Raw genomic sequence first — 26,162 nt, 5'->3', positions numbered from 1 at the left:
CAGAACCAGCAGTGGTTCAGCCCCACCGAGTTCGAGGCTCTGGCGGGAAGAGCGAGCAGCAAAGACTGGAAGAGGAGCATCAGATACGCAGGCCGGCCTCTGCTGTGCCTCATCCAGGTACTACCATGTATTAGTACACTAACCATGTATTACTACACGTACTACAGGAGTACACACTACCATGTATTAGTACACTAACCATGTATTACTACACGTACTACAGGAGTACACACTACCATGTATTAGTACACTAACCATGTATTACTACACGTACTACAGGAGTACACACTAACATGTATTAGTACACGCACTGCAGGAGTACACACTAACATGTATTAGTACACGCACTGCAGGAGTACACACTAACATGTATTAGTACACGCACTGCTGGAGTACACACTAACATGTATTAGTACACGCACTGCAGGAGTACACACTAACATGTATTAGTACACGAACTGCTGAAGTACACACTAACATGTATTAGTACACGCACTGCAGGAGTACACACTAACATGTATTAGTACACGCACTGCTGGAGTACACACTACCATGTATTAGTACACGCACTGCAGGAGTACACACTAACATGTATTAGTACACGCACTGCAGGAGTACACACTAACATGTATTAGTACACGCACTGCAGGAGTACACACTAACATGTATTAGTACACGAACTGCTGAAGTACACACTAACATGTATTAGTACACGCACTGCTGGAGTACACACTAACATGTATTAGTACACGCACTGCAGGAGTACACACTAACATGTATTAGTACACGCACTGCTGGAGTACACACTAACATGTATTAGTACACGCACTGCTGGAGTACACACTAACATGTATTAGTACACGCACTGCAGGAGTACACACTAACATGTATTAGTACACGCACTGCTGGAGTACACACTAACATGTATTAGTACACGCACTGCAGGAGTACACACTAACATGTATTAGTACACGCACTGCTGGAGTACACGCTACCATGTATTAGTACACGAACTGCTGGAGTACACACTAACATGTATTAGTACACGCACTGCAGGAGTACACGCTAACATGTATTAGTACACGCACTGCTGGAGTACACACTACCATGTATTAGTACACGCACTGCTGGAGTACACGCTAACCATGTATTAGTACACGCACTGCAGGAGTACACGCTAACATGTATTAGTACACGCACTGCTGGAGTACACACTACCATGTATTAGTACACGCACTGCTGGAGTACACACTAACCATGTATTAGTACACGCACTGCTGGAGTACACACTAACCATGTAGTACTACACGCACTGCAGGAGTACACACTAACATGTATTAGTACACAAACTGCTGGAGTACACACTAACATGTATTAGTACACGCACTGCAGGAGTACACACTAACATGTATTAGTACACGAACTGCTGGAGTACATACTAACATGTATTAGTACACAAACTGCTGGAGTACACACTAACCATGTATTAGTACACGCACTGCTGGAGTACACACTAACATGTATTAGTACACGCACTGCTGGAGTACACTAACATGTATTAGTACACGCACTGCTGGAGTACACACTAACATGTATTAGTACACGCACTGCTGGAGTACACACTAACATGTATTAGTACACGCACTGCTGAAGTACACACTAACCATGTAGTACTACACGTACTGCAGGAGTACACACTAACATGTATTAGTACACACACTGCTGGAGTACACACTAACATGTATTAGTACATGTACTACAGGAGTACACACTAACATGTATTAGTACATGTACTACAGGAGTACACACTAACATGTATTAGTACATGTACTACAGGAGTACACACTAACATGTATTAGTACACGTACTACAGGAGTACACACTAACATGTATTAGTACATGTACTACAGGAGTACACACTAACATGTATTAGTACATGTACTACAGGAGTACACACTAACATGTATTAGTACATGTACTACAGGAGTACACACTAACATGTATTAGTACATGTACTACAGGAGTACACACTAACATGTATTAGTACATGTACTACAGGAGTACACACTAACATGTATTAGTACATGTACTACAGGAGTACACACTAACATGTATTAGTACATGTACTACAGGAGTACACACTAACATGTATTAGTACATGTACTACAGGAGTACACATGTTCTGCATTCTGAACGTTCTCTGAGGTTCTTCTTGTGTAGGAGCGGATCCTGAACCCACACGCTGCCTCCTGCACCTGTGCAGCCTGCTGTGATGACCTGGCAGGGGTGAGTCAGCCGGGTCCTGGTCCTAGTCCTGGTCTTGGTCCTGGTCTTGGTCCTGGTCCTGGTTCTAGTCCTGGTCCTAGTCCTGGTCCTGGTCTTGGTCCTGGTCTTGGTCCTGGTTCTGGTCCTGGTCCTGGTATCTGGTCCTGGTCCTGGTCCTGGTTCTGGTCCTGGTCCTGGTATCTGGTCCTGGTCCTGGTCTTGGTCCTGGTCCTGGTCCTGGTTCTAGTCCTGGTTCTGGTTCTAGTCCTGATTCTGGTCCTGGTCCTGGTATCTGGTCCTGGTCCTGGTCTTGGTCCTGGTCCTGGTCCTGGTTCTAGTCCTGGTTCTGGTTCTAGTCCTGGTTCTGGTTCTGGGTGTAACTGTGTGCATTGACTCGAGTAATACGTATGTAATTATGTACTTTTACGTTTGGTACCTGAAGTATATTATGATGCTCATACTGATAATAATAACAACAGAACATTAGGGACAGAACATTAGAGACAGAACCTTACATGAAAGCCCTTCGGGTTAGGTTAGGTAAGTTAGGGTTCCTCTCCCAGCAGCACCAGTCCAAACCACTGGTCACATGGTCATGTTGGTCACATGGTCACATGGTCATGTTGGTCACATGGTCATGTTGGTCACATGGTCACATGGTCATGTTGGTCACATGGTCACATGGTCACATGGTCATGTTGGTCACATGGTCACATGGTCATGTTGGTCACATGGTCACATGGTCACATGGTCATGTTGGTCACATGGTCACATGGTCATGTTGGTCACATGGTCACATGGTCACATGGTCACATGGTCATGTTGGTCACATGGTCACATGGTCATGTTGGTCACATGGTCACATGGTCATGTTGGTCACATGGTCACATGGTCATGTTGGTCACATGGTCACATGGTCACATGGTCATGTTGGTCACATTGTTACATGGTCATGTTGGTCACATGTCACATGGTCATGTTGGTCACATGGTCATGTTGGTCACATGGTCACATGGTCATGTTGGTCACATGTCACATGGTTACATGGTCATGTTGGTCACATGGTCACATGGTCATGTTGGTCACATGTCACATGGTTACATGGTCATGTTGGTCACATGGTCACATGGTTACATGGTCATGTTGGTCACATGGTCACATGGTCATGTTGGTCACATGGTCATGTTGGTCACATGGTCACATGGTCATGTTGGTCACATGGTTACATGATCATGTTGGTCACATGGTCACATGGTCATGTTGGTCACATGTCACATGGTTACATGGTCATGTTGGTCACATGGTCATGTTGGTCACATGTCACATGGTTACATGGTCATGTTGGTCACATGGTCATGTTGGTCACATGGTCATGATGGTCACATGGTCATGTTGGTCACATGGTCACATGGTCATGTTGGTCACATGGTCACATGGTTACATGGTCATGTTGGTCACATGGTCACATGGTCATGTTGGTCACATGTCACATGGTTACATGGTCATGTTGGTCACATGGTCATGTTGGTCATGTTGGTCACATGGTCATGTTGGTCACATGGTCATGATGGTCACATGGTCATGTTGGTCACATGGTCATGATGGTCATGTTGGTTACATGGTCACATGGTCACATGGTCATGTTGGTTACATGGTCATGATGGTCACATGGTCATGTTGGTCACATGGTCACATGGTCATGTTGGTCACATGGTCATGTTGGTCACATGGTCACATGGTCATGATGGTCACATGGTCATGTTGGTCACATGGTCATGTTGGTCACATGGTCATGTTGGTCATGTTGGTCACATGGTCACATGGTCACATGATCACATGGTCATGTTGGTCACATGGTCATGTTGGTCACATGGTCACATGGTCATGTTGGTCACATGGTCACATGGTTACATGGTCATGTTGGTCACATGGTTACATGGTCATGTTGGTCACATGGTCATGTTGGTCACATGGTCATGTTGGTCATGTTGGTCACATGGTCACATGGTCATGTTGGTCACATGGTCACATGGTCATGTTGGTCACATGGTCATGTTGGTCACATGGTCACATGGCCACATGGTCATGTTGGTCACATGGTCACATGGTCATGTTGGTCACATGGTCACATGGTCACATGGTCATGTTGGTCACATGGTCATGTTGGTCACATGGTCATGTTGGTCACATGGTCATGTTGGTTACATGGTCACATGGTCATGTTGGTCACATGGTCACATGGTCATGTTGGTTACATGGTCACATGTTGGTTACATGGTCACATGGTCATGTTGGTTACATGGTCACATGTTGGTTACATGGTCACATGGTCATGTTGGTTACATGGTCACATGTTGGTTACATGTCACATGGTCACATGGTCATGTTGGTTACATGGTCACATGTTGGTTACATGTCACATGGTCACATGGTCATGTTGGTTACATGGTCACATGTTGGTTACATGGTCACATGGTCATGTTGGTTACATGTCACATGGTCACATGGTCATGTTGGTCACATGGTCACATGGTCATGTTGGTTACATGGTCACATGTTGGTTACATGGTCACATGGTCATGTTGGTTACATGTCACATGGTCACATGGTCATGTTGGTCACATGGTCACATGGTCACATGTTGGTTACATGGTCACATGGTCATGTTGGTTACATGGTCACATGTTGGTTACATGGTCACATGGTCATGTTGGTTACATGGTCACATGTTGGTTACATGTCACATGGTCATGTTGGTTACATGGTCACATGTTGGTTACATGGTCACATGGTCATGTTGGTTACATGTCACATGGTCACATGGTCATGTTGGTTACATGGTCACATGTTGGTTACATGTCACATGGTCACATGGTCATGTTGGTTACATGGTCACATGTTGGTTACATGTCACATGGTCATGTTGGTTACATGGTCACATGTTGGTTACATGTCACATGGTCATGTTGGTTACATGGTCACATGTTGGTTACATGGTCACATGGTCATGTTGGTTACATGGTCACATGTTGGTTACATGTCACATGGTCATGTTGGTTACATGGTCACATGTTGGTTACATGGTCACATGGTCATGTTGGTTACATGTCACATGGTCACATGTTGGTTACATGGTCACATGGTCATGTTGGTCACATGGTCACATGGTCATGTTGGTCACATGGTCATGTTGGTTACATGGTCACTTGTTGGTTACATGGTCACATGGTCATGTTGGTCACATGTCACATGGTCACATGGTCATGTTGGTCACATGTCACATGGTCATGTTGGTCACATGTCACATGGTCATGTTGGTCACATGTCACATGGTCACATGGTCATGTTGGGCTCTGGCTGCTGGGAGTAGAAACCAACAACCCGCCTCACGTCAGAAACATCAGATTCTTTCTCGATGATTTGTTGGGTTTTGGTCTCACACTCTGTTGTCTGGCTCCAGTTTCTTTCTTTACATTTGAAAGAAAGGGTTAATGAATTAAACACTGAAGGAAGAATTGCATTTGAAGGATCAGAACTCAGTGTGTTTGTGTTCTTTCTTTCTCTCCAGTGTCCAAAGGATGGAGAGACTGTGGAAGTAGAGAACATCAGTATGGTACATTTCATGTTGTTCTTTTACTAGAAGTGACCTCATCGTTTCCACCTGGGACGGACGTTTCTATTTGTTTCTTTATTTCTATATATATATATATATATATATGTATATATATATATATATATATATATATATATATATATACAACGTGTTACTTTAGCTGACATGTGAAGTGTTTTGGGTAAAGAACTAAACATGGCGTCATGGTTTCCCTCGTGTCTCCACCAGACCGGTCCGGTCCGCCTCTTCGTCCCGTACAAGAGACGGAAGAAGGACAACGAGCCTCTGGTCTCCTCCCCAAAGAAGGAACTTCCTGCCGCCAAAAACATCACGCTGCCGCTGGGCGCCACGTGTACGTCAGGTGACCTCGGGCCGGCGTAGCGGTGGGCGGAGCCTCGCTGCAGAAGAAGAGGACAGATAGCTAGTGGTTCAGGATCAGCAGGGTTCAGGTTCAAACCCTAAAACCGGCCTAACGCGTCTGTCCTCCCCCAACAGTCACCGTGTCCCCGTCGGGACGGATCACCACCTCGGGCACCTTGACCTTTGAGCGCTCGCCAACGGGGGACGCCGCCGCCGCCGCCGCCGCCGCCATCATCTCGGAGAGCTCGGCGCAGAGCGAGGTGTTCGCCAGCACGGCAGGTACCAAGCAGGTCCTCCTGTGATGTCATCGCATCCCCAAAGAAAGAGGACCTCAGTGTTATGATGTTCATAGTTATGACAAGAAACCAATGATATGACATTATACTTATTATATTGTACAGGATGTCTCACAATTATGACAAGAAATGTAATAAATAACGTAAAAAAATTGATAATTCTGACTACAAATCTCATGATTATGTCAAAAAGAATTATTTTATATATATAATAATATCATCTCTCTCTCTCTCTCTCTCTCTCTCTCTCTCTCTCTCTCTCTCTCTCTCTCTCTCTCTCTCTCTCTCTCTCTCAGTGCTGACGGCGTTGCCGGCGCTGGCCGTGACCCCTCAGCCGGTTCAGGCCAAGATGGCGGCGTCGTTGGCGGCGGCGATGGCTCCGGCGGCCGCGCTGGTGAGCGGGCTGGAGGCGGGGCCTGTCGGGTGGGCGGGGCCTGTCGGGGGGGCGGGGCCTGGCAGCGAGCAGCAGAGGAACACCTGGCTGTACCTGGAGGAGATGGCCAACACGCTGATGAGCAACGTGCAGCAGCTGAAGGCTCTGATCGAACAGGCCAAAGGAAACGCAGGGGTCAAAGGTCAGGGAGGCCGCAAGGAGGTGAGAACACACTGACGTACATCCGGCCTTCCTCATTTCTCAATTGTGAGCCTCCTCGCCTCCTCGCCTCCTCTCTCCTCGCCTCCTCCCCTTGCGTCTCCCCTGGACAGGACTAGGACGCGAGGAGAGGAGAGGAGGCGAGGAAAGGAAGCCAGATAAAGACCCATGATCTCAGTTTTAGATCAGTAGCATTAACTGTAAATGTTCACGCAGGTTACTGACTGTGTGTGTGTGTGTGTGTGTGTGTGTGTGTGTGTGTGTGTGTGTGTAGTCTGGTCTCACTCAGTCGTTTCAGAACCAGATCACGTTTCAGCAGCCGGACGACAAGAGGAGCTCTGACATCACCGAGATCATCATCAACGTATGACACACACACACACACACTCACACACACACACTTCCATACAGTGGCGTTCCACAGAAGGTGGAGGCAGCGTTCTTCAACGGGTCCGTCATGTGTTCCTGCAGCAGATGTGCGTGAACTGCGGCCGGGTGGCGATGAGCGAGTGCACGGGCTGTCACAAGGTCAACTACTGCTCCGCCTTCTGCCAGAGGAAGGTAAGCCTCACCTGAGTCACGGCGCCTTCTGCTGGACCTTCTGCAAAAGGCATAACAGTAATAAAGTAATATACATACAGGAACACTGCAAGAAGATGCATGCTGTATTTTGTATGTTTCTGTCGCAAGCAGGCGTTACTGTGTGTGTGTGTGTGTGTGTGTGTGTGTGTGTGTGTGTGTGTGTGTGTTACAGTAAGTAGTAGCTCTGTAGTATTAGATGAGGGTAAATATGGTAGGTTTAAAGATTATACATGCAAAAATACATAAATATCTTCATCTCAAAAGTAAAAATCTGAATTTAAACAATCTGTGTTTTTTGTTGTTGTCATTGCAGGACTGGAAGGAGCATCAGCACACCTGCTGTCAATCAGCAGGGGGCGTGTCTGTCCAGGAGGAGGAGCCAATCTTGGACATGGACAAAGTGAAATGAAGGCGGCGGCGGACAGGAAGTCCTTATATGGCGCAAAGAGGAGCGAGCCTGTTCTAAAGGCTTCACATTTCCTCACTGGAACTTTTATTGAAGGTTCTCCTCCAGTTCAGACAGGAAATGAAGGTCTGTGATCTGTGAGGGACGAACTCATCGTATAAACTGTGGGATCATTTGCTTCACTACCAGTCTGCTGTTTCATGACGCAAGCTTGGTTTAGGGCTGCAATTAAACATTGTTTTCATTATCCATTCATCTGTCAACGTTTTCTAAGTTCATTGTTTTATTAATAACCTTAATTATGTTTTTTACTGACATTAAAATCTCCGTCCAGAGACGTCCTGCTTAATAAAGGTCAATAGAATTATAGTAAAAATACTACGAAAATAACCCGACCCTGACCGATACGTAAAGATGAATTATCTGTGGTATGTTGGTGTTTATTATTTATTTTGTATCATTAAGAGTCAGATTTGAAATGTTTTCTTTCTTCTTCCAGTTTTTTTATTAAGTGACTACCGAGAACCCCAAAGTCCACCAAAAAATAGTTTGTTCAAGAAATTATCTTATGTGTAATTTTTTTATTTTAATTATTTTTTAACTTGTGATTCAAACTCAAGAAGCTCCAGAAGACAGAAACTAAAAACCTTCAGTGTTCCATGCGTGTGCACACTCGTGATGAGCGGCCGCATGGCGTCCTGTGATTGGTGCGTTTCAGCCAATCAGAAGTTGTGTTTGACAGATTGCAGGAGATTCATTCTGTTTCATTTTAACGAGACAAATTCAGGACAGAATTCATGTGTTAAAGTCCAGTTTTGCGTTTTTATTTCCAAGTTCAGGTTTATGTTATTGTCCAGTTCTTTTAAATTAATTTTGTTTTATTTAAATTATTTAAATTGTTTATTCTAAATTCTGCTAAACAATATATATATATATATATATATATATATATATATATATATAAAAAATAGTTTGGCTGTTCACATACTTTTGATCTTGTGTATCTGGTTTATCAAACACCAATTTTTTTTTTTTATTATGACACGTTTCCCCTCAACAAATAAATACATTTAATTTAATGAATAAAGTGTTTTCTACAACATCTTTAAGATCCTTAGTGAGCCTCTTTATTGATTTATTATTTCCACTCTGTTTTCTATCAGCTGGATTTTCGTCTTTTCGTCTGTCAACGGGATCCAGAGAGACTTCTGTCTTCATTCATCTCCTCAGATGTTTATTATTTAATGAAGTTAAATAGTTCATATATTAATGGAATGAAGGTTTAAGGTGGTATTTGTGTTTCACATTTTCTCTTATGTAATATGCTTATTTACTGAGTTTAGCTGCTAAAGACGGAGTTTAGTTTTTAATATTTCTGACACGATGACATCTGATTCTGCTGCGTCTCCGTGCAGCGGCGCTCAGGTTTCTGCTGCCATCGAAATACTAAAGTAAAAGTACCTCAACATTTTACCTAAGTACTGTACTTGGGTAGAACAATAATTTAAAGACACATCCAGTGGAAACTTTCAGTTTTTGTTCGAATGTTTTAAGATTTCGTTGATTAATTTTCATCCTTTATTTCCTCTTAAAAACACACCAGATAAAGATCCCTCAATTTGTCTGTTCATTGGAAATCATAAAAACTAAAACCCTGCAACAAAAAAAACTCAATATGCAAAACTTTTGATTTGGCACTTAAATATTTAAAGAGTACATTTTAACGATTCAACATATTTAAGGCAGGTAATGCAGTTATTAGAATTAATTAGACCAGAAAATCAATGAGTAGCATAACATTTTGTTGTTAAATTGTAAGAACTAGTAAAATGACAAATCATAGAAAAATATTCATCGAAAAAATCCCATTGGTCAGAAAGTGAACAAACACTACACCAGACATCAACAATAATAGAATAATAGATTTGTTACATTAATTATTAGTGCATCTCTCTGTAGAGAATCCAGTGGTTGTTCTACTCAGTGTGATTGACAGGAGAGATGATCAGAGGAGCAGAGTTTTTACCACTAGCATTATTACATGGACTAAAGAATGGGTAGAGTTTCTCAGTGAAGCAGCAGCCAGTAAAGGAGTAGATAAGAGCTGCAGCATCAACGTCATGAAAGGAGACCAGACCCTCCTCATAGTCCACAAACACCCCCACCTTCTGAGGCCGAGACTTCAGAGAGAGACGGACTGGAGGGCCAGCAAGAGCTGAGTACTCATTCTGATTCCTCAACCATATCGTCCAGAAACCTTCCTGAGGAGACAGTGGGATGTATCCCTTCCTGTTGATCGACTCTCTCACCACTCCTAAATCCCACCCAGTCTTCCCTTTAACCTGAACCTCGTAGTAAAATCTCCCTGAAGAGAAACTCTGCTTCGCTAAGACATTAACAAAAGTATCAAATCTCTCTGGATTGTCTGGAAGATTCTTCTTAACATTACCATGTTTAACTTGTTTTCCATCATCAGACAGGATGAGGTCAGGATGAGCTGTTTCAGGATCAAGTGTCACATCCACTGCAGACTGCTGGACCCTCTTCAGCTCGACCTCAACCAGCTTCTTCATCTGGTTACTGAGCGTCTCCTCCAGCTGAGTCACAGCTCTCACCACAGTCCCCTCATATGAAGGTGGACTGACTCTGACTCCTGTCCAGTTCTTGGTGGGTGGAGCAGCCTTCAGGGTCCTGAAGCTCTGCAGGAGGTGGAGGTGGTCTTCAGAGCGTGAGAGCTGCTCCACCTCAGTGCTTCTCTTCTTCAGCTCACAGATTTCCTGTTCCAGCTCTTCGATGAAGCCTTCAGCCTGTTTCTCTGTCTTTCTCTGCTTCTCTTTGATGGTGTCGATGAGCTCGGCCTGGCTTCTCTCAACAGACTCCTTCAGAGCGGTGAAGACCTGAACACCACCTGCTATCTCTCTGTCTGCATCTTCCTCACTGAGCTCCACCGAGTGTTTGATCTCCTGAATCTTCAGTCGTCTCTTCTGGATCATCTGCTGGATTTCATCATCAGTCTTCCCCAGCTCGGCCTTCTTTCCTTCATATTCTTCTTTCAGAGGAACAACATCATGGTTCTTGTGGTCTAGAACAGTGCAGAGCATGCAGACACACGTCTGGTCGGTCTTACAGAACAGCTCCAGCAGTTTATCGTGCTTCGTACACATCCTGCCTTCCAGGTTCTCCACAGGGTCGATCAGCTGATGTCTCTTCAGACCTGATCTTGTCAGATGAGGCTCCAGGTGAGTCTCACAGTAGGAGTCCAGACACACCAGGCAGGACTTCAGGGCCTTCAGTTTGGTTCCAGTGCAGACGTCACAGGGAACTTCTCCTGGTTTGGCAGCTTGTTGCTCTGAGCTGCTGCTGCTGGCTTTCTGTTGAGCTGACTGTCTGAACTGAGCAGCCATCTCAGAGATGAACGTGTTGACCTTCAGCTCAGGTCTGGTGTAGAAAACCTCTTTACAGTTGGGACACTGAGACGGGACATTAACGTTCCAGTGTTGAGTGATGCAGGCTTTACAGAAGTTGTGTCCACATGGTATGGCGACTGGATCAGTGAACACATCCAGACAGATGGAGCACAGAAACTGATCTTCAGTCATCTGCATGCTGGCAGCAGACATATCTACACTCTGAGGACAACAAGAGTGGCAGTTATTACATATATTTGGATTATTTGTTTCATAAAATCAAACTATGATTAGCAGAATGTAAGGACAGTCTTCCTGAATTACGTTTTTATATTATATGAAGTTGCTGTGAGTGAAGGAGAGCTCAGATATAGTTCATCAGGAGGGTTGGGACAAAATATCAATACCGTAATATTTTGTATTACTTTCCCATGAGATATGTTTACGATTTTTTAAAATCAAAACAGGCAGGCCCTCCAAACGTTTGCATTGGGACGACTGGAAAAAAAGCTTGATAGCTACACTTAGAGATGCCGCCTGAAACCTGGTTCTAAAAAGAACCGGTTCTAAATTAGTAAAACCCGGATTATTTATTCAGTCCGGAGTTAAGGGTTCTGCTGTCGATACTTCAGAAGCTACGGAGTGAGATGTCCTCTAACCTCCTCTCTCTGTGTTTCTAGTGATGTCATACAGAGTTTGATCAGGAGAATAAGCTTATAAATTAAATCTAATCGCTTAGCTAATTGTTTAAAAGCAAATGGTTTTGGAACTTTTTGTATTGCTTACATTCAAGAGTAATAAAAAAATATCGATCACTTTTCTTAATTGTCTTTTTTCTCTCTAACAACGATAAGAGTATCAATAACAGGACTAGTATTTATAAATCCTAGCGATACCCATTCCTTGCTACGCTAGCATCTTTAGCACTGAGGTCCAGAGGCTACAAGACCAGAACCTCATAGGTCTAGGAGAGTCAGACTCTAGGTCCCATGAAAACACACTACTGATGTTTGTATTAAGGTGAGACTGCTGCTAGTTTCATCTTCTTGTGGTGGCACGTGTGGACATGGACCTTTAGTCAGTGAGTCAGCTCAACATTCACTCTGAGTGTAACTTCCTGTCTGATAGAGCTGAGGTTTTGAGCTCAACCAGGAAACAAGTCTGTGAATTAGCTGAAGCTAATGCTAGCTGCAGGGCTCTCAAGTTTTTAAGACAGGTAAGAGTGACATATCCTCTAGCCCCCCCCCCCCCTCCCCCCTCGCGCGCCCCCCGCCTCGCCTGTGCCGTATGCCCACAGACCAGCCCCCCCCCTCACCCCATATTATTATTAGCTTTATTTTCATTGGTTGCTGTAGCCCATTTCTATTTTTTGATTGGCAGAACTCCAGGGGATTCGCGCTTGATTCCTCCACGGTGAGGGCAGCGCGACCAGGTCATGTTCGCGCGCTGCGGCACATTAAATAGCAGAGAGGTTTTTTTCAGCGTGAGAAATACGATGTGTGGCGGGAGGGCGTGGCTTAAGACCGAAATGCGTGACAGTCACGCTCAATGCGTGACACTTGAGAGCCCTGCTTTTAACTAGCCAGAGTTCAGTCCCTGTGTGGTTTAATCTACAATGACACATGTATATGGCTTAATATTCTTTATGATAAAACTAGATGTAAAACAATCAGATTCAACGTGGACCAAATATGTAGAGACTGTATTTAGTCTTTGTAGAACAGAGGACTCACCAGTGTTTGTCAGAGATTCTGTTGTGTTGTTGAGGAAAAGCTGCTGGATTCAGTTGAATGTTTCTTTAGAGAGAAACAGAGAGACTTGTCTCCACTGCAGCTCTGCTGTCGCTCACAAAGACTTTACTTTCACTTCAGGAAACGTGACTCAGCAGCTCTCCTCTGTCAGTGTTGATCCTCCTCTCAGTGGCCCGGCGCCAGGAGCGAGTGGTGGAGGAAGTATTCAGATCCTTTACGGAAGTAGAAGTACTACTATCACAATGTGAAACACTTCAAGTATCATCAGCCAAATGTACTTAAAGTATGAAAAGAAAAATGTTCCCCGTCAGTGTTTTATTATAATATCAGATGTTTCTGGAATCATATTCCTGCTGCATCAATGTGTATATTACATGATGAACTCCTTTATATCCTGTTGGTTAGTTTTATCTCCAACAAAGCCTCAGATTCTATAAGAGCCTCATGTTTGTAGACTTTATGTTGTACTCGAGTACAACAGTGTACTTGGTCTTGAGGTATTCTGTGAATATCGCTGCATAAAGGAGAGTCAAGACAAACTCTTCTCCTCCTGTCGGTGACTTTCTGATCCAAACATCTGCACACACACACACACACACACACACACACGCACGCACACACACACACACACACACACACACACACACACACACACACACACACACACACACACACACACACACACACACACACACACACTTATCAACCAGCTTTTCTTTTTGTTGTGAAAACATTTTATTCTGAAAAGATGAATTTCAACATATAAAATCCGTCCCTGGCGGCTGCGTGATCTTGACGTGTCGCTGATCCTCTGAAGCAGTTTTCTCCTCAGACTGCAGCTGCTTCACAGGAAAAACACGGAGCTCAAACAAACTTTGCTGTCGTCACATGTAGAAAAAGTAAAAACCTCACAGAGGATGGAAACAATGGCGACGGACACTAAAGAATCGCCCGGCGGCCTCATTGGACGTTCTTGGAGCAGCATCGGTGCAGGAACTTTTTGAAGAACTTCCTGAACTCGGTGTTGAAGACGGTGTAGATGACGGGGTTGAGAGCGCTGTTGACGTAGCCGAGCCACGTCACCACGCTCATCAGGGCCGGTGGGACGTGGCAGTCCTGGCAGCGAGCTCGCATTGTGTGGAGGACAAAGAAGGGAGTCCAGCAGAACAGGAAGGTGCCTGCAGGAGGAGAAGAAGTACTACTGTATCTCTCTATACCAGCCTGTCTGACCATGCATGGTTTACCGATTCCTCCTGGCCTTCAACTACAAAATGTCCCTCAAAGAGACACGCACAAACCATGAAGAGACTCAAATTGACCACAAAGAACCACAACATGACTACAAAGAGACACAACAAGACCAAACACAAAGAGACGAAGACACAGCTTCAAAGAGAAACACATCTACTACATAGATACAGAATACAACCACAAAAAGACTAAAACAATGACAATTTAAAGAAACAACAACAACAAAGAGACAAAAAACAACTGCAAAGACACACCAAATGACTATAAAAAGACTAAAACAACTATGAATAGACACAAAGATACCACAAAGAGATACAAAACAACCACAAAAAGAATAAAACAACTAGGAATACTCATTAAACAACCACAAAGTGACACAACACAACTACAAAGAGACTAAAAACAACTTTAAATACATACAAAATAACTACAAAGTGACACAAAAAAACTAGGAATAGTCACAAAACAACTATAAAAAGACTAAAATAGATGCAAAACAACCACAAAATTACTGAAACAACTAAGAATAGACACAAAACAACCAATGTTACCGTCCTACAAAAGGTCCTATCCACCGCCAACATCTCCCCATTTCTCTACCTGTCACCCTCCCAACAGAAATTTCTACTTTTTTCCCCTGAATGAGACGAGCGTAGCACCAAAGAGCATGATTTCATCAGATGCTGTTCATTCAGAAACCAGATCAGTTTGATTTATGCAAAATGTTTTATTGGTCAGACAATAAATATGAGATATGTCCCTTTACTGTTAAGTCCTTCTCTCAGGTCGCGCTACTGAACTGTCAGATGAGCTAACGAAGCAGAGATGCATGAGAACTACCTGCTCACTGAAAACCGTGTCTGGCCAAGCTTTACGTAATAATTGGATTTCAGATTAGGGAGCTGCGGGATTAGCTGCAGTGTGCCAAAGGGAAGCACTTCTACGTATTAGAACCAACGCTGACCGCTAATAATAGGGCGACCTTTTCTGACTGATGTTAGTGCCTCTGATCCGACATCAGAGGTGGAGGTGAGGCGTTCAAGTACCCTCAGCCTCTTATCTTTCTGGAATAAGAACCCATGGTGGCCCACCGTAAGGGGCGGGACTACACCTCTCTGTTGACTTCCTTTTCCAGCCAACTGAAGCTCCATGCTCTTTGTAGAATTGCGCAAAGTACCCCTGCCTTTCTCGTCTCGTTTCAATCAACTTTGTCAAAGTACAAAACCAATCAGGGGTTGAAAATATGTATATGCCTTTCAATTGTGGATCCTTTAATCTGTGGACGAGTTGCCCACATTGTTGGTGGCATTTCTTGGCGGCATTTAAGGGCTCGGATTGGCCAGGCGAGTAACCGGTGACGAGATGTGCTCAGGTCCTATGAGCTGACCAATGGGCTATCTTGACCCCAACTACTCAAGGTCAATGCCTGACCTTAACCAATCGTTTCTGCTTCAACCTGCTACACAGGCTGACTCTTGCCAAGAAATACAGTGTGATTCAAAGACTGTATATAAGTGGAGTCATCGTGGCGTCACCCATTGGTTTGTGGACTGCCGTTTTGAAGCCTTGAGTTCGGCGATTTCATCGTCGCCATCTTGAATTACAGCCGTCGCCATGTTGTTTGTTTTGCAACCAATGAACTGAAGTTACCATATCTGGTACCAGCAACGACCTGTCAATCACCTTGTAGCCCCGCCCCTAAAGCATCCCCTGCTTTATGGTCTGTTTGACTCTAAATGACCATAATTTACTAAATGAACATCGTGCTGTATTGAAGAAGACTTGAAACTAGAGATTGAGACATAAACTCATGTTTACAATGTTTACTGAGGGAATACATCAAGAGAAGTAGAGTCATTTATATAGACTTCTATACAACCAGAGGAGTCGCCCCCTGGTGGTCAGGAGAGAGAATACAGCTTTAACACATGAAGCATAGACTTCTATACAACCAGAGGAGTCACCCCCTGGTGGTCAGTAGAGAATGCAGGTTTTAAGACATGAAGCATATACTTCTATACAACCATAGGAGTCGCCCCGTGGTGGACATGAGAGAATACAGGTTTAACACATGAAGCATAGACTTCTATACAACCAGAGGAGTCGCCCCCTTGTGGACACTAGACAGAATGCAGCTTTAAGACACTTCTGCATTGACTTTACTTGGCAGAACTGGAGGTTGCCGCCTGAGTGGGATTCATAATTGTGCGTGGCAGTGATATGAATGCTAAATAGGAAGTGAACTCACCCACAACGACAGGAAGCACCTTCATGGCCTTCCGCTCCCGGCTGTTGATCTTGGCGGTCTTCCTCCGGCGAGGGTCCGGGTTGAACTTGATCTCGGCGAAGCTGACGGTCGGCACGCGGCCGTCTCTGTACTCTGACGAGGGGAAGGGCTTCTCCGCGGACGGGAAGGCGGACGGCTCGTCTGGATTATCCGTCAGTTCTCGCTCTATGAAGGGCGGCAGCGGCGGCGGCAGCGAGGCCAGCGGCGGCAGCGAGGCGGCGGCCTCCTGCAGCTTGCGGCAGGCCTGGATGCTGCTCTTCAGCTTGGCTCTGCGCGCCTCCTCCCAGCGCCGCAGGCCGCGGAACATGCCGCAGTACAGCAGCAGCATGATGGGACACGGGATGAAGAAGGAGCACACGGACGAGTACAGGACGTAGTCGTCGTTCTCCAGCTTGCACTCGGTGGGGTCGCGGCCCGGCACGTTGTTGATGCCGAACATGATGGGCGAGGCCACCGCCAGGGCCACGATCCAGGTGGCCGACAGCAGCACCGTCTGCCGCAGGTCCACGTGCTTCCTGTTGTAGTTGAGAGGGATCAGGACGGCGATGAACCTGCAACAACGAGGGAGATTTTACGATCGGCTGAACCTGGAATAACAGACAGCCTGGACCAGCTGTGGGAAACATGTATTCATGCTAGTTATTTAAAATGTTTGTTAGTGTTTCCTTATAAATAACTGATCCAAAGAGCCTGACATCCTGCCCCCTAGAGGCTGCAGCGTTCATTACAGCCACGATACCAACAGAACATCCTGAGGAGTCAGATATTCTTCTCATTTCTCGATTTGACATTTTGGATGTCTAATGCACAAATGTAAGCTTTACTGACCGTGAACACAGACACGATGGGCATCATTTGTTTTTCCTTTCTTTCCAGTCAAACCTTTCATCTTGTACTTTTAATAAGAATTATTATTATTTCATTATTATAGTCTGTATTTACGCAGCATCTTTTTTACAAAAAATGCAGCTCAAAAAGAAACAAAAAGAAAAGAGCTGGCAACTAAAAATATAAAAAGAGGAGGGAAGTAAAGTTAAAAATAATAAAATAAAAGGACTGACAATGAAAACATCCACCAGTCATCATCTTAATCGTTTCAAACTTTTAGAAAAGGTCGAGCAGATCGTTTGTTTTTCAGCATTAATAAATCTTTCTGACCTGAATCTCGACAGAATCGGAGCGCTGGTCTTTCTTTATCGTCCCAAAGGATTCAGATTCACAGCTTTTATTTATTATTTCTTTCACCTTGCATCACAGCCGAAACTAATAACTAATAATAATTACTAATAATGAATGATGCTTCCTTACAGAAATTAATAAAGTTATGAGTTACAGTTCAAAATTACAGGTCAAAAATAAATGTTTATTTTTGGTTAAAAACACAGAAAAGTCGGCAGCGTTTTTTACAGGTTCTGCTTGCTACAGCTCATTTGTATTGACTGTATCTGTCTGTAGTTTGGGAGCTATGTCAGTAGTAGTAGTAGTATATATTATAGTATAGTATAGTATATATATATATATATATATATATATATATATATATATATATATATATATATATTAGGCCCTACAGACCAAACACAATGGTGGGTGAGGAGTTTAACGCCTGTGATAAAGCAAAGTGGAGGTAAATAATAAAGGCATCCAGACATGAAAGCAGAGTTCTGTTCGGTACTTTCTAATCGATTTAGAACAGCCTGCCTCTGGTGCTGATTGGCTCAATCGTTAGTTCCCCGTCGCGCTCATTGGTCGATTCCAAATCGAGAAGCCGCTGTTTCATGTCACACCGCCAGACTAATCAAACCACATATGATGTGTCAGTTGGTGAAACTGATCGGTGGCCGGAGCAAGGCTAGCTGCTTCCCCCTGTTTCCAGTCTTTATGCTAAGCTAAGCTAACTGTAGCTTAATTTCCCTTTGATCTTGAGCGGGAGCAACAACGTGCGGACGAGGACAGAAGACTTCCGAATGACCTCTTTGACTTCCAAGAAGCAAACTCAAAAGCAGTGGCTTCCTTCATCGGCCCTCGGGCCCCCGGCCCCGTGTAGTAATCCGTGTAGTAATCTGTGGAGCAGGTCATCCGTCACGTTGCGGTTTGAACCCATGCAACCTGCACAGGGCCCGGCGGACTCTCTGCAGACCTTCAGGATCCGCTCCCCGGCCGGTCCGCTGACTTATTCCGAATCTTAAACCTCTAACTGCTGCCGGCGGCTACAAAAAGCTTCGGCTCGTCACCATCGGTCCACGTTAGCTTCACTGCCTCCATCCGTCTCTGACGTAATCGCATTTACCTGGAGCCGCCACATCGGAGGAGCAGCTCCGAGGTTCATCCGTCAGCATCAGAGGCTTCCGGTAATCTCATTGCGTCAAACTAACGAGCGCAGAGCCGTCACATTTTTCTTCTTTTGGATCTTTTTTATTTCGTTGTTGCAGGAAACGGACATCAAATGTCATCGGCGTGTTTCCACGTCTGACCCCGACGACCTTCGGATGGAGAGCGGAAACCATCAGCGGTTCTGGTTTGATTAACCGGCTGCTCGACCCGGAACCAGACGGACGATTAAAAGCTCCGGTTAGGACACGGAGCTACGGATGAACTTTGACCTCTGCGGTTTCCTCTCATATTCCTGCAGGGTTTTTTGTTTGTGCTGCAGATTTCATGAAAACTGCTCCGGTGAAACCTTCACTCAGATGATTTTTTTTTTTAGGTGAAACGTCTCGACAACTGTGATTTGCTGCACACTTGATTTGGACTTTTATTGGCTCTTAAGAATTGAGTCAGACAAAGACTGTTTTTTGGCGAATGGTGACAGACCAAGACACGTTTTATAAAATCCGGTCTCCTTTAAAAAAAATATTTATTTTAATATTAGTACATTTCACTTTTATTACTACCTTTTTAATGTACTTTTTACTCCACTACATTCATTTGACAGCTTTAGTTTACTTGAATAATGCAAAGTAGTATTGTGGTTTTAGAGACAGTATATCCATTCATTAAAATTCACTCAAGCTTTTACCAGCTAATACAGTCATAATTATTAATAATTAATATTGTTATATTCCAGTAATATATGTATTATTTCATTCGCTAAAATGAGCCATTTTGCACAAAGAATATTTTTTAGTTTTTGGTACTTTAAGTATATTTTGATGCATTCGTGCATTCAAAACGCAGTATTTCTACGGTGTGGTAGTATTACCGAGTACTTCTCCTACTAGTACTGCGCTGACCAGTTCAGACGGACGACAGCTGATAAACATGTAAATCCTCTTGCCACAGAGCGACTGGGTCGTTGTACCTGAGCAGGTGAGCACTGACCTGTCGACGCTGATGGCGCAGAGGTTGAAGATGGAGGCGGAGCACAGCATCACGTCCATGGTCATCAGCCCGTCACACACGGTGGTGCTGAGCGTCCACACGCCGTCCTGGAACTGAAGGGAACACTCAGTACGGTCACTCATCCGCATCAACAGCAAATATATAAATACTTATACTAATGTAAAGGGAAAAAGTACATAATAAACAAAAAATACTACAATTATAACAGAATACATGGGAAAGAAAAAAAATCAACAAACTAAAATGCACAAATATTAAATGAATGAATCATACACACATAGACAAAAATATAAATAAATACCTAAAAATTTAAATTTGTAAGTACAAATTAACAAATAAATCTAATAAATAATAAAGTAAATCCTTTAAAAAATCTGAATGATGTAAAAACAGAAAATGCATTCATGCAAATTCAAATTATATGAATAAAATACTTTAATGAACATGAATATAAAATAAATAAATACAAATATGAAAAACTAAAATATGATTCATTGCTGACTTTAGTCATAACTGCTCTTTACAAATCCCTTCATTTACCCCAAAGACACAACTCTATATCAATAGATCCTTTATATGAATGTACTTTCAGTGGAGTATTTTGACATCGTAGTATTACTACGGGTAGCTCAGTGAAGCGTTTCATAATACTTCTCTATAATATTTCAGGGTTTGAAGTAGAAAACAAACGAAAGATAAACTGTGAAGACGAGGAATGGATTAAACAAAGAGGACAAAAGAATGGAGACTAACAAACACTCTCTCATTGTTTTCCTTAAATCCTCTGATATTTGTGAGGCCCCTCGGTTTGACCTCTGACCCCGACAGCGGCGCCGACCTCAGGAGGAATGTACAGCGTTTGTTTGTTGTTCCCCGTACACAAAGCCGGCCGGCAGTCTGACGCGTTCCCGGACTTCAGTTTGTGGTCGCTGAGAACAGCAGTTAAAGGTTAATTAATCAAATAGTTCATAGTATTAATATTGAGATGATGAGATGTTCGTGTCACTCGGCCGGACGCGTTCATTCGGACGCAGTGATGTCACAGGAGGGGGCGGAGCTTCACCTGAGGGTGAGCTGGAGATCAGAGCTCACAGTTAAAGGGACAGTGCACTGATTTTAAAACCCAAACTGCACTCACATGCTGGTCCAAACACTGACTGACTGTATTGATTGATTAGTTCATTGCTAAAATACATGAACAAATAAAATATATATAATCTATAAACATACAAACATATATAAATTAATAAACCAAATAATGCATAAATACTACAAAATATGTACAAAAAAGAACAAATAGGTGAATAAATACATTATTGCGTTGATCCATAAATTATAATAATTCATATAGATGAAGGTGGTCTTATTGGGCTCTGTGTGGTTAAAAGGTTTAAGTTTGTTTTACTGTGAATTTTACAAAGAAAACAGTAAAGCATCATTTCATTTACACCTGAACTGGAAAAAAAACTAAAGTCTTTAAAGATATTTTTATTGAACGGCTTTTGTGTCATTTGGTCCAAGGGAACAAATGTAAGCTCTTAAAAATACCTAAATATGTTACAATTAATTAATTGCTGCCTTAAAAAACGATTAAAACCTAATTATTAGTGGATGAATAATAATAATAATTGTTATAATAATAAGGAATGAAGGTATCCAGTTCCGTAGACAGTTTCCTGCTGATTGAAGATCTCAATAATCTTTTGATGACCTTGGAAATAGAGGACAAAAAAAATAAAACACAACCTCCACTCAAGGGCCATTTGTTCGTGCGTCCTGGAGCTTTTGAAGGTAAAACATGGTCTTCATCGGCAGATGGAAGCGGCGGTGAAGGTCGACGTCTAGGTCGGCACAGAGGACACGTCGTGCTCGGAATGTAATGGGGTCACATGGCCTTTGAGGAAACCACTTCATCTGCCGGAGAGCTTGTGACTGAGTGACTGAGTGACTGAGTGACTGAGTGACTGAGTGAACGGCTCCAGAGGAAACCAGTAAGTGGACCTTAATGGTAATGGCTTTAAGACAACATGGACAAGAAGCTGTAGAGGACATAATGAACAGTTCTTGGACAGCTGAGCAAACTCAATTGGCTGTTGAAGACCATGCAACGCGGTCGAAAGCTCTCGGACCAGTAAACCTGCAGCTGGTAGTTGGAGCTGGAACAATAAAACCAGCTCCAAACTGATCCCTTTAACCAGCTTTCCAACCCGGCCGGGCGGCGAAAGTAACAGTAGTAATACCACAGTGTGGAAGTACTTTGCTACGGGTAAAAGTCCTGCCTTCATTAAAAGGTGCAAAATTCAACATTCAGACCAGTAAAGGACCCGTGGGTATCATTTGGGTGGAATGGAGTACGTATAATATGAAAAAGTATGTTCTATTAAGTGCATAAAAATCACCTGAAAATAACCGTTAGCTTCTAGCACCGTTAGCTTCTAGTATCGTTAGCTTCTAGTATCGTTAGCTTCAAGCATCGTTAGCTTTTAGTATCACTAGCTTCTAGCATCGCTAGCTTCTAGCACCGTAAACTTCTAGCACAGTAGGCTGCGAGCTGTCGCCATGTTGAGAGCCGAGTGGAGGCAAAAGAAATGCTCTGAGTACAAAAGTATTAGCATAAAAAACTATATTAAAAGGACCAAAAAGTACAAGTACTCATTTTGATAAATGGCCAATTTCAGAAAAATACATGTGAAAGTTAATGTCCAGCACCGTTAGCTTTTAGCATCGTTAGCTTTAGGCTTTTGTGCATAACTAAATTCTTCATAACCAGACATAAAGTGTAAATGCATTTGTCTCCTGAAGACGCACAGCTGGATGCTGAAATATTTAAACAGATGATGAAAGACAATAAAACATTATGAAATGCGTCCTCATGGACGTTAATAACAGTTTACAAACGCTGCACATTAATAAGAAATGTTTAATATTTAGCTGTGTTCAACCACAGTGACCTCATCAGGGTGAGCGAGCAGAGAGAGTAACAACACTCAAGTACTGCACTGGAATACATTTTCAGGTACTTTATTGAGTAATCTGCTACTTTCTACTTTTATTCCGCTACATCTCTGTACTTTTTATTCCCAATTCTTTCCTTTGATAACTTGATAACTTGTTGATTCACAAGCAGAATATAAAGTAAGTAAAATGAGCTCCACATTTACAAGCCGCAGCATTAAAGCAATGAGCACATTAATAAAGCATAACAAATGATATCCCAGTAATATTTTGGTACTTATGTATGTCTTTTTACTTCAGCAAAACTGTGAAACCATGACTTTTACTCAGAGTATTTGTACAGTATCGCTACACTTCTCCTCATGTCATGTGTTACTGCACCGATATCTTGTATTTGTTTCAGGTTCAGGTTCTCATTGGTCCCATGTGAATTAAAAGCTCTTAATTCTACTGAACAATAAACTTTCTCTTTTTTTTTTTCAGGAAGAACAGGAACTTTCACTTCCTGTTCTTATTGCTTTTCTCATCACTTTTAATCTCTTCCATCGGGGTTTCCTTGTTTTTTATGTTTTTCATTTTGACTTTTGCTGCTAAAATAATTCCTCAATAAAGAAGATCTGGTCATACGGTCACAAGATGAAAATGTACCTGTTGATGAAATTAATTCTTCAAAGTTGTCTTTTTACCTTAAAATCCCATTACTGGATAAATGAATGTGTGTATGTATCAAGGGGTTTAAAACAACACAAAATGATAATTAGCTAAATGTAATGTTGTACAGAATGGGTTAACGGATGTTTAAGGTGTAGAACCTTTAATGGACACATTAAAATATCAGTTTTTGTGATAACTTTCATGCTTTTAAGTTCATTTTGAGAGATTGTTTAACCATTTAAAAACATTATACCATTCATGTATTGAGCTGGAAACACACAAAGTGCACCAGAATATACTTCATTTATGAATTGAGGCGTTTTAAAAGGGTAATGTTTGGGTCTCTTTACAATCTTAATACCACCTTGATGAAATGATATATTGGTTTGAGGAATATTTCAGATTCATGCGTAAAATGGGGAAGAATGTCAAGCAGCCCTCCGATAAGACGTTTTTAAGGGCCTTTTTCTCCATTAAGGGAATTTAAGGCTTATGTGGGTCCGTTGATGGCTTTTCGAGTCAAACAAACAGCAGCCTGGCCCTCGGGCCGACGTGACCTCACCTCGGAGTACACGAAGAGCGGCAGCACGAGCACCGCGAGCATCAGGTCCGCCACCGCGAGGCTGACGATGAAGTAGTTGGTGGTGGTCTTCAGCGCCTTCTCGGTGAACACGCTCAGACACACCAGCAGGTTCCCGCAGGTGATCACCACGATCAGCAGCACGCCGAACAGCAGCGCCGGCACGTTGTGGCCCCCCGCGGCCGCCTCTGGAGCCGCCATGTCCGCGGCGGCTCCTCCGCTCCGCTCCATCCCGGTCCGGGCCCCAGCAGCGCGGCCAGCGGGCTCTCATGAAGGCCGGGCCGGGCTCCGGTCCCCGCGCTGCGGTCTCATGCTGCTGCTGTCACCGAGTCAACACTCCGACATGGAGCTCCGCAGCGCTCCGGTGCGCACTTTACGCAAACCAACTGCGCGTAAAACGGGACGGAGACAGGCGGCGGTGGTGTGTATCTACGCAATAAAGACACGCGTTCACAGCCCACTAACTCATAGCTGTTAAACACGTGATCATAAAGTTCTGCTTGTCCTCTCGAGAAAGAACATGTTGAGTCGGGAAGGCGATCAAAAGCGCATTAAGTACCCTCAAACCACGAGAGGGTGCAGGAGGAAGTCCATGTCTCCTCTGGTAAGAGCTCCGGTTGAAAAGCGACGACCAAGCGGGGCGTCTCTGCGGTCAAGCCGCGGGCAGTGTGTCGGACTGCGGGTGTTCAGCTCTCCTGCAGCCGCTAATGGCCACCGGGCCAAATTAGCCGATTAAAGCCGCTTAACAGCTGCGCTTTGCGGTGTCCTTCAGTCCTTGAGCTCCAGCTGGAGACAGAGCGTCCGCGTGTGTGTGTGTGTGTGTGTGTGTGTGTGTGTGTGTGTGTGTGTGTGTGTGTGTGTGTGTGAGAGAGAGAGAGAGGCGATGCTGCAAAAAAATATCCACAACTTTATTTAACAGTTAATTAAAGAGGACAGAGGAGGCGCAGCAAGAAGAAGCGAAAATGTATAAAAAATATATTACACAATATAATATAATTGTGTAATTAAAGGCATGTAATGGGCTTCATAATTTTTAGGATTTTTTAGGATTAGGACACATAATCTCAGTAAACATGTTTCATGTGCTTTAGTTTTCGTGGCTGGATAGTTTTTTTGTTCATAATCTATTCATTAAAAAAAAAAGACATTTCCAAAAATTAAACCCCTTAAAAACCTCTTAATTTCCAGAGCCCTTAATTGACCTACAATATATCAAAAAGTATGAAAGACAACCATTGATCATCTTGTTTTTTTTTAGTTATTAAAAAACTCCCTAAATCATGTCGATAATTCAAGTCAACAGCTTTAATATTTAATGGCTTAATTGCACATTAATTGCGAATCAATGGATTGAGTGTTGTTGTGCAGACACAGATGATATCAGCAAATGAATGGATACATTGTACTTTTTGCCTCTTGACAATTAACACTTTAAAATGACCATTTATCAAATATTTTCAATTCATATGCAAAATAAGGGAAAAGTCAAGAACCCATTTAATGGATAAAGTGTCTTGAAGGCGTTATTGAGTTATTGCTTTGACATATGAAGCTCTGCCATTTATTAAGATGCCTGTTGTGTTTTCAGGGGTGAATTAATTTGGTGATATCTGAAAATAAAAGTGTTTTTAAAGGACTTACTTTTCACCTTTTAAGCTGAATGGACAAATTACGTTGATCTCTGGCTGAGAAATTTGGTGTGTTTTTATTGTTTCATAAAACTATGATCTGTTCTTTGAACACTTGTGCGTCACTTATTACTAGATTTGAAATACAGTTTAAACCAAATCCTCTTTGGGATCAAATCATTTACAGAGAAAC

The 26,162-nt window shown here is 43.2% G+C and overlaps 3 protein-coding genes across 3 annotated transcripts in view; 1 reads left to right on the top strand and 2 right to left on the bottom strand.

Annotated features, from left to right (window-relative positions):
- The window catches only part of LOC306741337 (deformed epidermal autoregulatory factor 1 homolog), a gene marked incomplete at its 5' end in the record, with an annotated part of 11,783 nt that extends 3,418 nt beyond the window's left edge, over nucleotides 1-8,365 (top strand). The window contains 9 exons of the mRNA XM_079223616.1: nucleotides 1-117; nucleotides 2,221-2,286; nucleotides 5,834-5,878; nucleotides 6,107-6,230; nucleotides 6,374-6,517; nucleotides 6,831-7,129; nucleotides 7,401-7,490; nucleotides 7,598-7,687; nucleotides 8,022-8,365. The exon at nucleotides 1-117 is cut by the window's left edge and continues 23 nt beyond it. Coding sequence (XP_079079742.1) covers nucleotides 1-117; nucleotides 2,221-2,286; nucleotides 5,834-5,878; nucleotides 6,107-6,230; nucleotides 6,374-6,517; nucleotides 6,831-7,129; nucleotides 7,401-7,490; nucleotides 7,598-7,687; nucleotides 8,022-8,117 — 1,071 coding nt within the window. The 3' untranslated portion in view covers nucleotides 8,118-8,365. The remainder of the gene's footprint in view (nucleotides 118-2,220; nucleotides 2,287-5,833; nucleotides 5,879-6,106; nucleotides 6,231-6,373; nucleotides 6,518-6,830; nucleotides 7,130-7,400; nucleotides 7,491-7,597; nucleotides 7,688-8,021) is intronic.
- A 1,293-nt stretch (nucleotides 8,366-9,658) lies between these two features.
- On the bottom strand, nucleotides 9,659-13,362 carry LOC306741336 (E3 ubiquitin-protein ligase TRIM21-like). Its single transcript, XM_079223615.1, has 2 exons — nucleotides 13,255-13,362; nucleotides 9,659-11,743 (listed from the first exon to the last, which is right to left on the bottom strand). Exon 2 carries the CDS (start codon nucleotides 11,732-11,734, stop codon nucleotides 10,091-10,093), a length of 1,644 nt encoding a protein of 547 aa, XP_079079741.1. The 5' UTR covers nucleotides 11,735-11,743; nucleotides 13,255-13,362; the 3' UTR covers nucleotides 9,659-10,090.
- Nucleotides 13,363-14,232: 870 nt separating this feature from the next.
- On the bottom strand, nucleotides 14,233-24,612 carry LOC306741173 (D(4) dopamine receptor-like; the record flags this gene model as incomplete). The annotated part of the gene is given in 5 exon segments (XM_079223426.1): nucleotides 14,233-14,450; nucleotides 16,772-17,361; nucleotides 20,132-20,244; nucleotides 24,324-24,561; nucleotides 24,563-24,612. Coding segments are annotated over 5 exon segments (1,209 nt in total).
- Nucleotides 24,613-26,162: the final 1,550 nt, after the last annotated feature.

The sequence above is a fragment of the Taurulus bubalis genome (genome assembly GCF_910589615.1).
Source record: "Taurulus bubalis genome assembly, chromosome: 9".
NCBI lineage: Eukaryota > Metazoa > Chordata > Actinopteri > Perciformes > Cottidae > Taurulus > Taurulus bubalis.
The sequence above is the reverse complement of the archived record's forward strand: the minus strand, read 5'-3'. Positions and strand labels throughout refer to the sequence as shown.